Raw genomic sequence first — 15764 nt, 5'->3', positions numbered from 1 at the left:
AAAACTTCAGCATACTTGCTGAAAAAATGCTCAAAGGTTTATCACCAAAATGCAGTTTGTTTTGAAGGCAAAGATTTTTTTGTCTTCTACCGCACAGTCTGTTTGGGACTGTTTTTAAGTAAGAAAAAATTATGATAGAGATAAAAATTGTCTGCCCTCACCTTTTTCTTGTGTATAAAGTGTTTATAAGAATTAAAATAGTACTAAAAATGGTGCCTAATACGTAAGTGCCCAGTGAATGTCAACCTCTATTATTATAAGAGCTCAAGTCATGCCATCATAACTTTATTGCTCTCTTTTCTCTATTTCTTAGCTCCACTTTTAATCACTGCTTCTTCTGTCATGACCACCCTATTCTAACAGTCCCAGCAAGTTCCATGGAAAATTCCCATTGGCCCAGCGTAGATTATTCTTTAGGGTGCAAGAATCCATAACTAAGGCACATAAGGCACATTGATCAATCTACTAGCACTTTCTGACTGTATGTTCATTCATTCCATCAACAACTGTCCATTAAGTCCCTCCTTGAGCCAGGCCCTGAGTTAGAAGCTGGGTACATAGAAATCAATCACTATGTATATAAAAATCTCTGCTACACTGGGAATTATAACCTAATGAGTGAAACAAATACATAAACACATAGATTGTTGAAGTATAATGTTATTAAGCAAGTAGTGATTAGATATTTAAATCAAATTAAAGATTTGTGAATGCAATGACATGATGGCTGGGATTTTCTTCAATTTTGTATGGGAAAAGTGGGTCGTATATAAATGAAACAGGACTGGACATGAGTTAATAACTAATGAAGCTAGATAATGGGAATACAGAAATTCATTCTACTACTTTACTTTTGTATGAGTTAACTTTTTCATAATTAAAAAGAAATAAATAAATTGAGGAAGATAAGAACCTTTACTTTCAGGCAGGTAATGTACAGAAATACGTTTATGATGACTTCTATATATCATTTTCCATTTGGGCTAATAGACTATATTAACTCTGAGGGTAAATCTCAACTCCTTATAGGACCAACAAGGCTTTGCACCTTCTGACCCCTTCCTTCTTAGAATACTCTCCCTTCCTCTTACTCCCCATCCACTCATCTTAGATTTGTAACTCAAAATGTTTCCTCCTCTGGGAAGTCTTCTCTGATTTCTTTTCCCCTTTTTCCTCTCATAGACCCAGTTTTTCTTCCTCCCAGTTTACATGATGTATACCTTCATCTGATTATTTGACCCATATGTGTCTTCCCAATTAGCATAAAAATTCCATGCAAGTAATTTGTTGTTTTCTCTATAGTATCCTTAGTGTCTAATACAGTTCTTGGTATTTATGAAATGAATGAATTTCTGTTAAACCTGTCTATAAACACTAGACTCATTTATAGTCCCTTGAAACAGAGATATAGGAAGGGGAAGTGAAGGATGTCTGTTATCCCCTGTCTGGTATATAAGCCTTGGAGTGGGATATTTGGTGTTTGGAATGGTAGCCTATCAGAGGAAGCTGTCAGATTCAGAAACGTAGGTAAGAGCTCTCAGGATCTAGGGCAATGTTTACACAGCAGCTTCAGCTCCTGATCAAGTTTTTACATCCTCCTTGGCTGACTCATGGGTGCTTACTTAGACATGTTGGGAAGGGAGAGAGAAAAGATTTAAGAAGTTATTACACTCTGGGAACTCATAAACCTTTGCAACCTTTCTCTCCATGAGTCAGTCTTGGGCTGGAACTTTCGCCTGCCTCCTACTGTGTAGGGTATGTGATGTGGTCAATGACATCACTAAAGATCGGCTAGCTAAACAGTCTTTGCCTCTATTTATGTAGTATTGTGACTCTAGGGGTTGCCTCTGAAGGAAGGAAGGGTCTTAGAGTTATAATGTGATTAGTACAGATCAATTAATAGAAGCACAAGTAGGAAAATGCCTCTGGATTCAGACAGCCCCATGCTATAGCTCTGGTTCCACCATGTACTAGCTGTATGTGTTTGGGCAAGCCATGCAACCTCTCTGTGCTTCAGTTTTCTGAATTGTGAAGTTGGAATAATAATCCTCACCATTTGGGATTTGGAAGGTTTAAACTAAGTGGTGATATTGGCACATTTCTTGACCCAGAAGTGCTCAAAAGTGACATTGTTACAATTGTAGCATCAAATGCTATGGTAGAGATAGATGCAAAGTTCTATATTACTAGGAAAGATAGGAATGCCTTTGAAGATTATGTGATACTTGAGCTACATCTTAAATGCCTACTACAACAATAACAGCAGCTACCACATGTGTCATGTGCTAAGTTCTATGCTTAATGCTTCTTGTATATTTTTGGCTCATTCAAATCTCACTATAGTCCTGTAAGTCATATCCTATTTTTATCCACATTTTACAGATAGGCAAAGTGAATCTCAGAGAGGTTCGATGACTTTTGTAAGGATACTCAGCTAATGAGTGAAGCCAGGATTAACACTTAGTTCTGTTTGACTCCAAAAGCTATTCTCTTACCCACTGAACTATCTAGCCTATGGGGGAAAAAAAAACAAGGGGCGGGAGGGTTGATATAACATGTCCCAAAAGAAAAAAGTTGGATATCTCTTTGACTGTGCATATTTACTATTATTGGTATGATCTTTGACCTGCAGCCAACTGATTGTTCCAAGAAGGAAGGAATCATTCTGTTTTTATCTACCACCATTCCCAGGCTGGTGCCAGCTCATAGATGGTGTTCAATAAATCTGTGTTGAAAGGATGAAGGATTGGAAGGGCTCGATATTCTCTTCAGCTTATGTTGCACATCACGGCATGGGTACATGAACATGTTTGTTTGACCAAATTACTCTACTCCCCTTCCTATCTTAAAAACGAAGGTACCAGTGAAGCTGACAGTTTTGTAATTGACCACATGGAATATCCCTCTATAAGCAGCAAAAATTTTCCAGTCCAAATGATGAGGTCATCTTAGACAGCACTGACTGCCTTCTCTCCCCCACCTCTCCACCTCCCCTGGTATTCAGAGAGTCTGAATTCTCTTTAATGGCCTGAGATTCATTTCTAGTGACATGTTCCAGCAGGAGAGGTGAGTGGGTCATGTACACAGATGAGCCTGGACTTGACACTTAGCGTTTCAGATGAGGTGTTTTCCTTGAAGTTGGTATTACAAATAAAGAGCTGACGTGTGGTGTCAAACAATTGCACGTGGGAGTAGTAGGAAGACGGGGAAAGTGCGATGCTGGGGGCAGCTTCCTTCCATGTGCATGTGAACAGTGCCAACAAACTGTCAAATAAAATTAAGGTTCAAAACATGCAGCCTTCAATTTGATTTCACTAAGATGCCAACTGCTGCTCAGAAGGAACACATCAATTCCATTTTGACAGGAGTTGATGTATACTAAGCAGAGGTCTCCACTCTGTGCTGGATTAATAAAAGTTCCCCTTAATTTGCAACTGAAATAGAAACATATCTGAGCTTGAAGTGATACTTCTAACTTCCTCACCTGCTCTGTCCCTTGTGTTATCTCTCCCCCTAATCTTCCCTCCACTCCATCTTCCTTTCCCCTCTCCTCTTTTTCTTTTTATAGCACTTGTTTTGTTTAATCTTCCTCCTTTTCATTGCCTCTATTCTACACTTAAAAGGAAAAGTATGTGGTCCTGACTCTGGGGCCAGGCACTGTGCTATATGCTTTTCACAAATTGCCTTATTTAATTCCCACAACATCCTTAGCAAGTACGTAACATCGTTCCTATTTACAGATAAGAGACAGACGCTCGTAGTGACTAAGAACTTGCCTGGGATTGTATATCTAATAAGCTGCAGAGTTGGGGACTCAAGCCCAGATCCCTCTGATTCTAAAAGTCGGGCTGTTTTCATGACATCAGGGATCCTGAACTCCAACAGGACTTTGGAGTCACCCAGGGACCTCTAAAACTATCAGTGCTTAGGCAAAACCCCCATGATTAAATCAGTCTAGAGAGAGCCCACACACTATGTTCTCTCTTTGTCCCCATTTTTCTTAGCATAGAAGCAGATATGTATGTGGAGGTAGATAACGGAAAAACCCTGAAGGTGGATGGATGCTTCTTCCGTTCCCCTTATGGGGAAAGACTTGTCTTTCCAGAAGTCAGCGGTGCAAGAAAACGCAGACCTGTCTTTGTCTTTATGATGCAGGTGGGCAAGTGGGAGAACCAGACCCTGAGCCTGAGGCATGCCGTGTGGCCAAGGTACAAGTCCTTTTCGGACTGTGAGCCGGATGACAACCACCTGAGCATCGTCACCCTAGAGGAGGCCCCCTTTGTCATTGTGGAAGACATAGACCCGCTGACCGAGACGTGTGTGCGGAACACTGTTCCATGTCGGAAGTTCATCAAAATCAAGTGAGTTGGGGATGCTGTCAGTTTAATGTGCCCAGTCATTTAAAATAGCATGTACCATTGATAATAGCAAAATCTATAAAATAATAAAATATAATAGAAAATATACCTTATTACAATAGATATAATAGATTTTTTAAAAATACTTAAACTAGAACTACTCCAAGTGGTTTGCATTACTTAATTTCAATAACAGCAGTACAGGCAAGTGTACTTTTTATTAACAGCAAGATAAGTATACTTATCCTATTTTTAATAGGATAAAAACTGAGTTATGGAAAGATTAAGAAACATGTTTAAAGCCATTCAGCTTGTAAGTGGAAAAGGCAGAACTCAAACACTGGTCCAGATTCTTAGCCACTATGCTAAATCAACCCTCTCTTTCAATTTTTCTTTAAACAATCATTTTCTTTGCATTTTTATAGCTGTCTCTCTCCTTTAACCCTGCACCTTCCACTAACTTTCATCTCTTTTATATTTCCTGGATCCAAACTTTTCAAAAATTTTCAAAACATCTCTCCATTTGGGGGTCAACATATACCTTACAAATGACATCCTGATGAGACCAGGGTGGATCTGATCTCCTGGCAATTCCCTAGCTCACCAGCAATAAGCAAACATTGCATCTATGTCATTCCCTCCTTTATTACATTTGAAGAAAGAACTGACTTTTTTTTTATCATAGCCTCTGGTGAAGGGTTCTCCCTAATGTATAAACCTTTTAGAGAAGCATACAGCTTTATGGCTAAGTCCAAGGCCCTGATTATAGTCTCTGCTAATACAAACATAAACAAAAATACCACCCTTATGGGGGAATTACTAAAGGAAAAGGCCTACAGTTGGATGGAAATCTACTTTATTTTTTTTTTCAGAGTATTTTCTGATCACCTCCTTTCACTTGGCTAATTCTTGTTTGTCCTTTAAGTCTTAACCACTCCATCCCCAAGTTGTGTTCATTCTCCCTAATTCCACAGTACTCTGGATATGTCTCTGTGTCTTAGTCAGTTCAGGTTGCTATAACAAATTATCACAGACTATGCAGCTTAAAAAACAGACATTGATTTTTCATAGTTCTGGAGGCTGGAAATCCAAAATCAAGGTGCTGGCAGATTCAGTGTCAGATGAGGCCCTCTGCTTATCATCTTTTTCTCACATTACAGAGAAGAAAGCAAGCTCTACTGTCTCTTTTTATAAGAGCACTAGTTCCATTCATTGAAGGGCTTCACCCTCATGACTGAATTACCTCCCAAGGTTCCCCCTCCAAATACCATCACACTGGGGATTAGGTCTCAACATATGAGTTTGAGGAAACACAAACATCCAGTCCCTTCCACTCTATCTCTATCACCATTTTTGTGGCTTACAGTTTATCTGTATTCCCCCCTGGATTATTAGCTGCCTAAATATAGGGAATGTGACCTATTAATTTTGGTGTCCCCAGTGTCAAGCACAGAACATGACCTACTGATATGGAAGATACTTGAACAGCTGAGTAAAGGATACTTTTCCTCTCCCACATTACAAATTCCAACCTCAGTTATTATACAAGATGCAAATCCCCAGATCTCAGCTCTTGGGATAAAGATAATTTTTTAAAAATATGATTGCTAAATATATTTTGAAGGAACATTTTGGTTTGGAGAAAATTTTTTTATCAATAAGCAGCCATTTCAGAGTTGAAATTCTGAGTAGATTATTCAACAAATAATGATTAGCCTTTTTGGAGTTGTCAGCCTCTTTGGAGTTGAAATTTTGAATAGATTGGTCAATAAATAAATACATGTTAAGCACAGTGTATGAGTTAGGCAAAAGTGCTTGTCACAAGGGAAACAGCAATGAACAGGGAAGACAGAAGACAGATCTTGCAGTCGTGGAGCATAAACAGGTAAAAACAACTCAACCAATAAAGGACCAGAGCAACTCCACGTTATGACAAACCTAGTTCAGGGTGTAAAGAAGGTAGTGTGATAAGAGGGCATTTTAAGGTATGCTGGGCTCCTTTAGCTCACACAGGTAAGAATTAAGGTGACAAAGGATGAGAAAGAGTGAAACATGGAAAAAACCGGGGGAAGTTCCTCCCAGGAAGAGGGAACAGCAGGTGTAAGTAAAGACCCTGCAGCAGGAAAGAGACTGGTGAGTTTTGGAAACAGATGGAAGCCTAGAGCAGCACTATAGGGTGATGAGTGGGGGAAACAATGGGGAAGTCGTCAAAGTATGTTTTGATTTTAGTGGGTGATCTTTGAGCAGGACTTGGTCAGATGAAGAAAGCAGAGTGGCTGGCACAAAACAGAGTGTAACCTCAACAGGGCACCTCCCTTATGATAATGCCTTTTCTGTTTCAATATGGTCAGTAAGGAGGGCCTCTTGTGCTTCACGATTGAAGTCTTTAACATCAGAAGTGTTAGAGCTAAAAACAATAGGTCACCAAGTCTTGAGTCATATTTGTATGGAGAAAAGGAACCCCCAAGTATATTACTCTTTTTGAAAGAAATGACTCTTCCACTGAAGAATTTAAACAGATGGATAGATTCAAATTCACATTTTTGGTTCCTGTGAAAGGTGGTGACTAGTTAGCTTTCCTTTTGCCACTTGGGGACATAATTTACTGTGCATCTAGATGACATTAGTCTTTGTTTTACCTAAGAATGAAGAAAATTACTAGGATCCACTAATCCCAAGAATAACACATCTTGGATCAATTGAATTTCTTAAAGGTAATATCCTTGAGGCAGGCTGATTGGATCCAAAAAAGATTTCTGTTAGATAACACATTGTATGTGTTTTCTTGGTGATATTCTCCCAGAGAAGACCCTTTGTTTCTCACTTCTGGTAAATGGTGGAGTCTTGAGGGCATACAAAGGTCTTCTACAAACATAGGTAATAGGAAATGAGGTGAGAAACCAGACTTTTCTTCTAGCCTGCTATTTGAATGTTAAGGCACAAAGAGAAAATTGTTAAGGAGAAATTATCTGGCCTTGCTATATAGAGAAAAATGGCCATACTATCAATTAATCCCCAAAACTGTCAAATCATTGGTGAGCAGAGAGGAGATACATTTTTAAGCGCTTACGTGAGGGTGCTTTAGATACTTTGTTTTATCTTCTCAATTATCCTGCAAGGTAAGTGTCAGCCTTCTCAATTTACAAACAAGCAAACTGAGGCTGTGACTGAAGAGACTCATCTGAGTTTTCAGGGTTGTTAGCAGCAGACCCAGGATCTGAAAGCTGTTCTGTCAGGCTGGTGTGGCCATGCTCATATCCACTGGCCACACTAGGAAACCATGGAGCTGAAGAACTGGATTTCTTGGATCTTCTTCCATATATATATATTTTTTATGAGTCACCCTTTATTTTGGGAGATGGGACAGAGCTGAGAGAGAATACATCTGCACCATTTCTCAGATGTCTATGTAGTTAAGTCACACCCCCTACACACACACACATGCACACACACACGGGCTGTGATAGGAACCAACTGCAAGTTCCCCATTACAAACTGGTGGTGTTTCCATAACTCCCATGATAAATTCAAGTGCTGCATTTGCTGCATGTCTTCTTTGGCCTGTGACCCCAGGGACTAGTGCTGTGCCTTGCACAGAGCAGTTACTCAGTGGGCACTGGTTGGGTGAAAATGCATCAGTAACTTAGTATCTAGAAATAACTTAGTATTAGGGGACATGGGGGCATAATTAACTTATAAACTGGTTGAGGTGTCCAGTGAAGCCAAAGAATCATATAGGTCACTACATGCCTGTGACCCTGAATCTTAAACCTCAAGCATTCGTAACTCTTGTTCAAACTCTTCTAAGAATCTTGACCAAGGGAAGGAAGAGGCTGTAATAAAAGAAGCAAAGGAGCAGAGAGTGAGGATGACACAAATGGCAAGAGGTAGAGAAGACACAGTGATGCATGGCCTACAGTGGCCAGGAAGAAAGAGAATTTGATTTTGATACATTTTTTTCAGAGTCACAGATACCAAGAAGGAAGTCATATTTGGAAATGCCATTAATTTAATGTGCTTATAGCAGTTGTAATTCCAGCCTGACCCCTTCTGCTCTGCAAGATTGGTGGGGATTGGGAAGATGCCTACTACCTATTACACTATGGAGTTCAGTGCACCAATCATCATATGTAAATGTATAGAGATGTAGTCTCCCATGCCCCCCAAGCTGAGAGTCGCAGGGTCAGAGGAGGCTATTGAGCCTCTAGACTAGAAATAAAGTCTCCATGGTGTTCTGGCTGACAGAAGCAAGTTGGTTGAACAGAGAGTGGGGACAGGCTCGGAAGGAGACAATGGTGAAGACAGCAATTCAGAATAGGTGATCTGTGATCCTGAGATAAGATAAACACTGAAATAAAGATTTCATTTTGCAACCCGCTTTCATTGCTCACAGTTATATTATCAAATCTATTTATTTTCATGGGTAAAGATGTAGCTCTATAGCAAAGATGCTTGATGTGTGTGTATCCAGTTATGTATGTAGTATATACTCACTGCAGATAATTTGGTGAGGGGGAGGCTAAAAATGTGAAAATGAAAAAACCATGTCTGACCATTCAAAAATAGATATGCTTCATATTTTATTGTTTTTCCATTCAGATATTTCCTAAGCTCATCTGTTTTTATATAGCTATGGTCATTCTGTATATATCACTATGTAACTTACTTTTTCATATGATGTGGAAACATAAGTATTTTCTTATTATGATGTTGGATTTTTCATTTTAGTGCTCAGGTAATGTGTAGATGTGCTAACAATGAAATATTCTACTAGAGCACATATCTCATAGCGTGCATGACTCAAAAGCAGAGGGAATCCACAAGTGCAAGGTGGAATCAAGTGTATTGCCCAGAGAGGTCTCAATCTTCCTTCATGTTTCCTTCCCTTTTAAAGGCATTTCTTATTTTTGTGGGTGTCCTTTGAGTATGTCCTTTGAGTATGGTCAGGTAAATAAAGTAAGGTGGCTAGCACAAAGCAATGGATGTAACCTTGATAAATTATGATAGCTTTTAAGACAGTTTTTAAAACACTCTATATTTTTTCTCTTTTTTTTATTTTAATCATTGTTCAAATACAGTTTTCTCCTTTTTACTCCCAATCCAGTCCCCCCTCCCACCCCTCCCCACTTCCCTCCCATTGCCACCCTCCCCTTAGTTTATGACCATGTGTCCTTTAAGTTTGTTCCTGTGAACCCTTCCCACTGTCCCCTTAAATTTCCTCTACTCTCTTCTGTGGGCACTGTCAGCCTGGCCTCTATTTCAGTGTCTTTGGTTAAACACTCTGTATTTTAATAGGGCTTTTTTTCTAATGAAGGACATTGCTCTTTGATAGTGTCACGTTTTATACTTCCTGCCATGTAGGTAGGGAGGGAAAATGTTATGAGTGAGCCCTCCTTTGACAGATGACTCAATCGTGAGGCATTAAATCTGTGGCCTCAAATATGGGGTAAACCTCACATCTTCTGATTCTTAGCTGAACTGTTTTTTCTTAAGGAAAGTGCCTTTCCTAAGCCAGCCACCCTTACTTTGTCACTCTGTTTGCAAACCCCTGTCTGCAATGATAGAATGCGGCACAACTTTTCCCTTGTGAATTGCACACCCTCTTCTATTTTCTAGTAAGTTTTTGTAGTTCAGTTAAGATCAAATTACTAAACTCTGGTCTAAAGAGGTTATATTGTTATAAACTTTTAAAAATAAGAGGCAGTAACTATAGTGCATGATAGGGATAAAAATACTACCTAATTAAGAGAAATGTCATGGAGATTAAGCCAATAATTAGTACAAAGCATTTAGCACAGTGCATAGCCAATAGTAATTACTCAATAAATGTTAGCCGTTGTCATGATTACTCTCATAATTAAGAACACTTTCCACTTTTGCTGTCATAAACTCACTACATACCTTTGGAAAAACCACTTCCTCAATTTGAGCTGCAATTTCCCATGTGAAAAACAGCAGAAGAGCATAGCTAATGATTGTGAACGAATTTTCTGGTACTAATAGTCTATGGTCTTGGGATTTTTCTCTACAGTAATTCAACCAATGAGGGAATGAATGTTAAAAAATGCTGCAAGGGGTTCTGCATTGATATCCTAAAGAAGCTCTCCAGAACTGTGAAGTTTACCTATGACCTTTACCTGGTTACAAATGGGAAGCATGGCAAAAAAGTTAACAACGTGTGGAATGGAATGATTGGTGAAGTAAGTTGTCTTTTCATCTCATGGGCTCTCATTCGGACTTAGGACCTGAAGGCCTCAGTGATGTGGAGAGTATGAATTAATGTACTGTGCTTTCTTGCCTTATATCCAGGTGGTCTATCAGCGGGCAGTCATGGCAGTTGGCTCACTCACCATCAATGAGGAACGTTCTGAAGTGGTGGACTTCTCTGTGCCCTTTGTGGAGACAGGGATCAGTGTCATGGTTTCAAGAAGCAATGGCACTGTGTCACCGTCTGCTTTTCTAGGTATTTGAACTTCATAGTCTCTATTACTTTCCTATAATGAATTATGGGTATGATATCTTGCTTGCTGAAAGGATGGAACCTAGATAGGAGCTGGTTCAGTTCCATTTAACCACATCAACATATTCCAAAGCAAGTCATATTTGAATTATCCCAATTCACTTTTTCCCTCAGTTAATATATTTCATTTATCTTTTTAAAAAATTGTGGTTCAAGTACAATTGTCTCTATTTTTCCCCCACCACTCTCATTTATCTTTAACTGGGAAAAATCTACTGAAAACACAATCACAAATTCAGATACTGGTCTTGATTGTGTAGGATGTAGATGAGTAGACATATTTCTTAGAGCCTTAAATACATTTAAAAAATAAACCTACCTGTCCACAGTTAATTTAAATCAGCCCATAATCTGTTATTGAACATCCACATCCCCATCCTCCATCCCTCACTAGGATGACAATCACTTATTTACTGGGTATAGGAGTGAAAATAATGATGACTAAACAATGATTTATACCATTACTCTAATAAACAAAACAGAAGTAGTCTGAAAAATATATACTGATTTAAGATTAATAGAGTCATATTTTAAATGTGACTATCCTTTAAGTTGAATGGCTTACAAAGCAGAAAATTCTGTTTATGTTCCTTTCAACTATTTTATAAATTTATGTTTTTACATAAAATTGTTGTTAGGCAAAGTCAATTTGTATTTTGTATCATCTAGTTTTTGTAGCACTATCAGTATAAATGCATTAGGTAGTCTAGCTAGAGTAGTTGAAACTGCATGGAACATAGCCAAGCATTTTTTTTAAAGAAAATGTTGTGTTGAGCATTAGACTAGCATAAATATTTTTTGATAGTGGCTATCTTGAAGATCACAGGGTTTAGATGAACTTCCCCTTGACATTCTCCTATTAGTGTTTCTCCCAAATTTGGGGAGGTTAAAATGCATATTAACACCTAAAAGAAAACTGTACAAGAAGGGGAAAACAGATTAAGGTCAACTAAATTTATGGCATTTTTTAAGACTAAAATCCCTTTGTCTATTAAAGAATTCAAACTGCAGACAAGGGACAATTCATGGACACCAACTTCAGGGCTATCATCTTATTCCCCCATTGTCTTCATTTACTTGTTTGTCAGCATCTAGTAAAACTTTTTATGCTTCATTTTCTTGAGTGAAATGTTTACTAACAAGGTTTTGGATACTGCCTTGCTCACAGAGACATGGATTTACTATGTTCATTTTTGATAATTTATTTAAGCTGTTGAAATTCTTCCCACTCACTGGATTATGATTTTGCACCCTTGCTTCAAATGTCATAACCTGTGTTGGCATAATGTAGAAATTAACAAGTTCACACTTCATTATGTTCCTTTTGTGCCTTTGTCTGGGATGGACAACAATGCCCATGTCTTAAGAAAGGAGTCCCATTATACCATGAAATACACAACCCACTGATCCAAATATGCAACATGTTCAGAATCTTAATAATTATTAGTTACTCCTAGTCATTTTCCCCCTCCTATTTTCTATGAGACCCTTTCACAGGGATCTTTATCCCTAAAGGTTCAGAAAAGTTTGGAGGAAGTGAATTTATGGAGAGAGATGTTTCTTTTCAGAAATTGTTCACATATATCCTTAGTGAGCTAGAGACAACTTTTTTCCCAGTTCAATCAGAGAGAAAAAATATTGATTGGCTTGTTTCATAAAAATGGGTCGCTGATATTGAATCTGGCCTCAATCCAATTTCTCTAGATTTTTATCTTACCTTCATTAGAACATTTCATTAAAAGTCAAGCATTTTTGCTAAATTTAGCCAAGCTTCCCTTTCCCCCTACTCTTCCTACTGTATTATAAAATAAAATAAAATAAAATAAAATGTAGGTATATGAAACTATTTCAAAGCTGTTTTTACACAGTAGGCTTAATTTTTTTCCTACTCACTAAATTACATCCCTATTCGATTGACTGTGCAACCCTTTATTTATGGTCATTATCTGCAGGTTTTCAAAGTCATAATGAACCATGCTAAGCTACATTTTTTCCATTCACTGGCTCAGTCATCTGGAAGAGCCAAAACATTCAAAATCTGATTGCACAGCTCTTCATTATTTCCTATTCTCTCTCCTCTGCAAACCCCATTAACTCACATCAGAAACCCTTGTAGGTAATGCCACTGAGGTTTTGTGTAAAAATGTAACCAGTGACTTTTCAAGGACAGAAATAACATCTCTTGCAATATTTCCATTCAGTTAATTCTAAAGACTTTCTAAGCAGGTTGTATTCTTTGATTGAAAGAAACGCTGACCTGGAGTCTCATAGATTGATGTTCCCTCATGGAGAAATGTTGCATCTGCTTTAAACCAAGAGAGGATGTAATCCAGAGTTATCCAAATTCTGGGTTACTCCTTAGACATTATAGATAGTGCTTTAACATTGTTCTAATGCTTTTCTTTGTTGGGGGGACAGGGGTTGTGTGTATGCGTGCACACACACATGAAGTGTAGTGTCTGACAATAGCAAACCTTCAGGGCACTAATAGGTACCTAACTTAAACTTACTAAAATCAGAATACTGCAGCAGAATCCTTTTAGCTCTGTACTGTGCTCACAGGTCAAAAGATAGATGTTGTCCCTGGCAAGTTAGAAATCATCTGGCATCACTTACTTGCACAGCTTCCACCTAATTTTCTCACCAGTTAGTGACTAGGATGAATCAACTGCCAAATGAAGCCCACTTCAGGTTTATAGATTCTGACATGTGAGTATAAGAATTCAATAAGAATTTGCCCTAATATTTTTATAATATTTTCTCACAACCTGCAGAGAAAAGGAAGTTATCAGATAAGTAAGTGTGCATGTTTTGAAAACAAGGATGTCTTTTTCAGGACCCTGAATAGCATCCCCTACCACCAGTAACTAGAATCAAACAGTTATTTAATTTGTTATGTGCATACAGCATGCAGAGCATACCACCAAATATTTCCCATGTACTTGTTCATTTGCTTATCACAATGATCCTTCTCTGGTAAGAGACACTGTGCCATTAGTATACCAACTTAGAGAATTAATTAAATATCTCTATTCTTGAATATCAAGTAATTTTTAATATCTCAACTACTCATTTATTTCTCCTCTGCTTTGGGTACACCTCATTACCAAATTGCTATGATGTTAGGGACATAATATTATTTATTACTTAAGCTAAATTTAGCTGATTTTCAGTTGTCTTGTTGACTTCTTCAAGCTCATCTTGCATTAGTTATTTGTGTTGTTACCTGTTGCTTTTTAATATATTTGCACTGTCAAAACTGCATTGTAAAGGATTCTGTCCAGTTTTAAAATTATCTGAAACAGTTAAAGCTTCAGCTATATTATTTTCTTGTTACATCTTAATCTCATTAAATGGGAATTTATGATGACCTCTAGTTGTATTAGGTAGTCACAGACTTTAATAAGGTGGACTATTATCAGCCTAGTTCTTTAAGATTATTACGAGCTCCATCAGAAAAACAATTTAACAATAATAAAATCTACTCTTCAACGGGTATTATTAGGCTTCTTTCACTTTACTCTCAGAAAATGTTTGCTTATGATGAAAAGGGTTATAAGCTTATTGTTGTCCCAGGGCAGTTTCTTTTCAAATGATGCATTCAGGTACAGATACAGGCTGGGCCAAAAGTGGGTTTACAGTTGTAAGTAAGTGAAACACAGAGTTTGTTCTTGTATTAGTATTTATTAATTACTGTATTTTCCATTTGAACAACTTGTAAACCTACTTTGGTCCCACTCTGTCTATTCATTTTGAAAAATTTTAATCCCTGTTGATTTCCTAACAAATCCATGTCATACACAGATAAATTGTTCCATTCAGCTCATTTGCATAGCCTCAATCCAATTGAATAGAAATGTTATTTTCTATATCTCTTACCTTTTTAGAGTGTTCTAACATTTAGAACCTTGTGACCTAGTCTGCCCTCTTGTGACCTCCATATGAAAATGAACTAGTGGAAACTACTTTTAGGGGAAATAATCATCTATCAATCTATTTCTTTATTCCCTCTACTCTTTGAGTGATGCCTTTTCATTGAATTATGATGGGAATGTCCTCAAATGACTTTTCAATTGCATTTAAGCCCATTACCAACATCAACAAAAGTCTAAAATTGTGTAGATCTCATCTGTCTGGAACAGAAGGTGAGATGGAGAGTGTGTTAGCAGTGGTGGCAGACAGGACTTTCCAATAGTCCTATCTACCCCATGAATTATGATCCTTTTCTAACAGGTCATAATTGTCACTTTACTTCTGGAATATCCTGTACATCATCCTTCCAGCATATAAAAATAAGAGTGAAAACAACTAATAAAACCCATCTAATTGGCAGGAGCCTGACGGTTGACTATTTGAGTCTAGCCTTGTTTCTCCCCAGCTTTGGTTCCCTGGGTGATTCTATAATTATATAGAACCCTGTGGCCTCCTTATTTGCATTCTGGCTTCCTCCCCTGGTATTACCATTCTATTTTGTTTTTATTATCCTTGACCTGATTTGTAAAATGTCATATGCTCTTCTCTATTTTTATTCTATTCTGCAGTTTTATAAAGTACCTCAAATATTTTGTAAAATAAAGAATGGTTTAAATGTATGAGTAAACAATGACTAGCTCCTTTTGAATGATCAGATTCACACTAAAGAAAGTTTCTCAGTGAGCCTGCCTGTGGACCTCTGGACTTCCTGCTGGCCCCGGTTGTGAGGAAGAGTGAACTGACCATGTCTCCTGTTTCTCTGCAGAACCATTCAGCGCCTCTGTCTGGGTGATGATGTTTGTGATGCTGCTCATTGTGTCTGCCATAGCTGTTTTTGTTTTTGAATACTTCAGTCCTGTTGGATACAACAGAAACTTAGCTAAAGGGAAAGGTAAGAACACCTTCATAAACAT

The 15764-nt window shown here is 37.9% G+C and overlaps 1 protein-coding gene across 1 annotated transcript in view; it reads left to right on the top strand.

The window, feature by feature from the left end:
- The window catches only part of GRIN2A (glutamate ionotropic receptor NMDA type subunit 2A), a 386027-nt gene that overhangs the window by 298694 nt on the left and 71569 nt on the right, over positions 1-15764 (top strand). The window contains exons 5-8 of the mRNA XM_045833744.1: positions 4156-4361; positions 10390-10558; positions 10668-10821; positions 15617-15742. Of these exons, the coding sequence (XP_045689700.1) occupies positions 4156-4361; positions 10390-10558; positions 10668-10821; positions 15617-15742 (655 nt within the window). The remainder of the gene's footprint in view (positions 1-4155; positions 4362-10389; positions 10559-10667; positions 10822-15616; positions 15743-15764) is intronic.

The sequence above is a fragment of the Phyllostomus hastatus genome, unplaced genomic scaffold (genome assembly GCF_019186645.2).
Source record: "Phyllostomus hastatus isolate PE091 unplaced genomic scaffold, TTU_PhHast_1.1 phas_contig_173, whole genome shotgun sequence".
NCBI classification, from domain to species: Eukaryota; Metazoa; Chordata; class Mammalia; order Chiroptera; family Phyllostomidae; genus Phyllostomus; species Phyllostomus hastatus.
The sequence above is the reverse complement of the archived record's forward strand: the minus strand, read 5'-3'. Positions and strand labels throughout refer to the sequence as shown.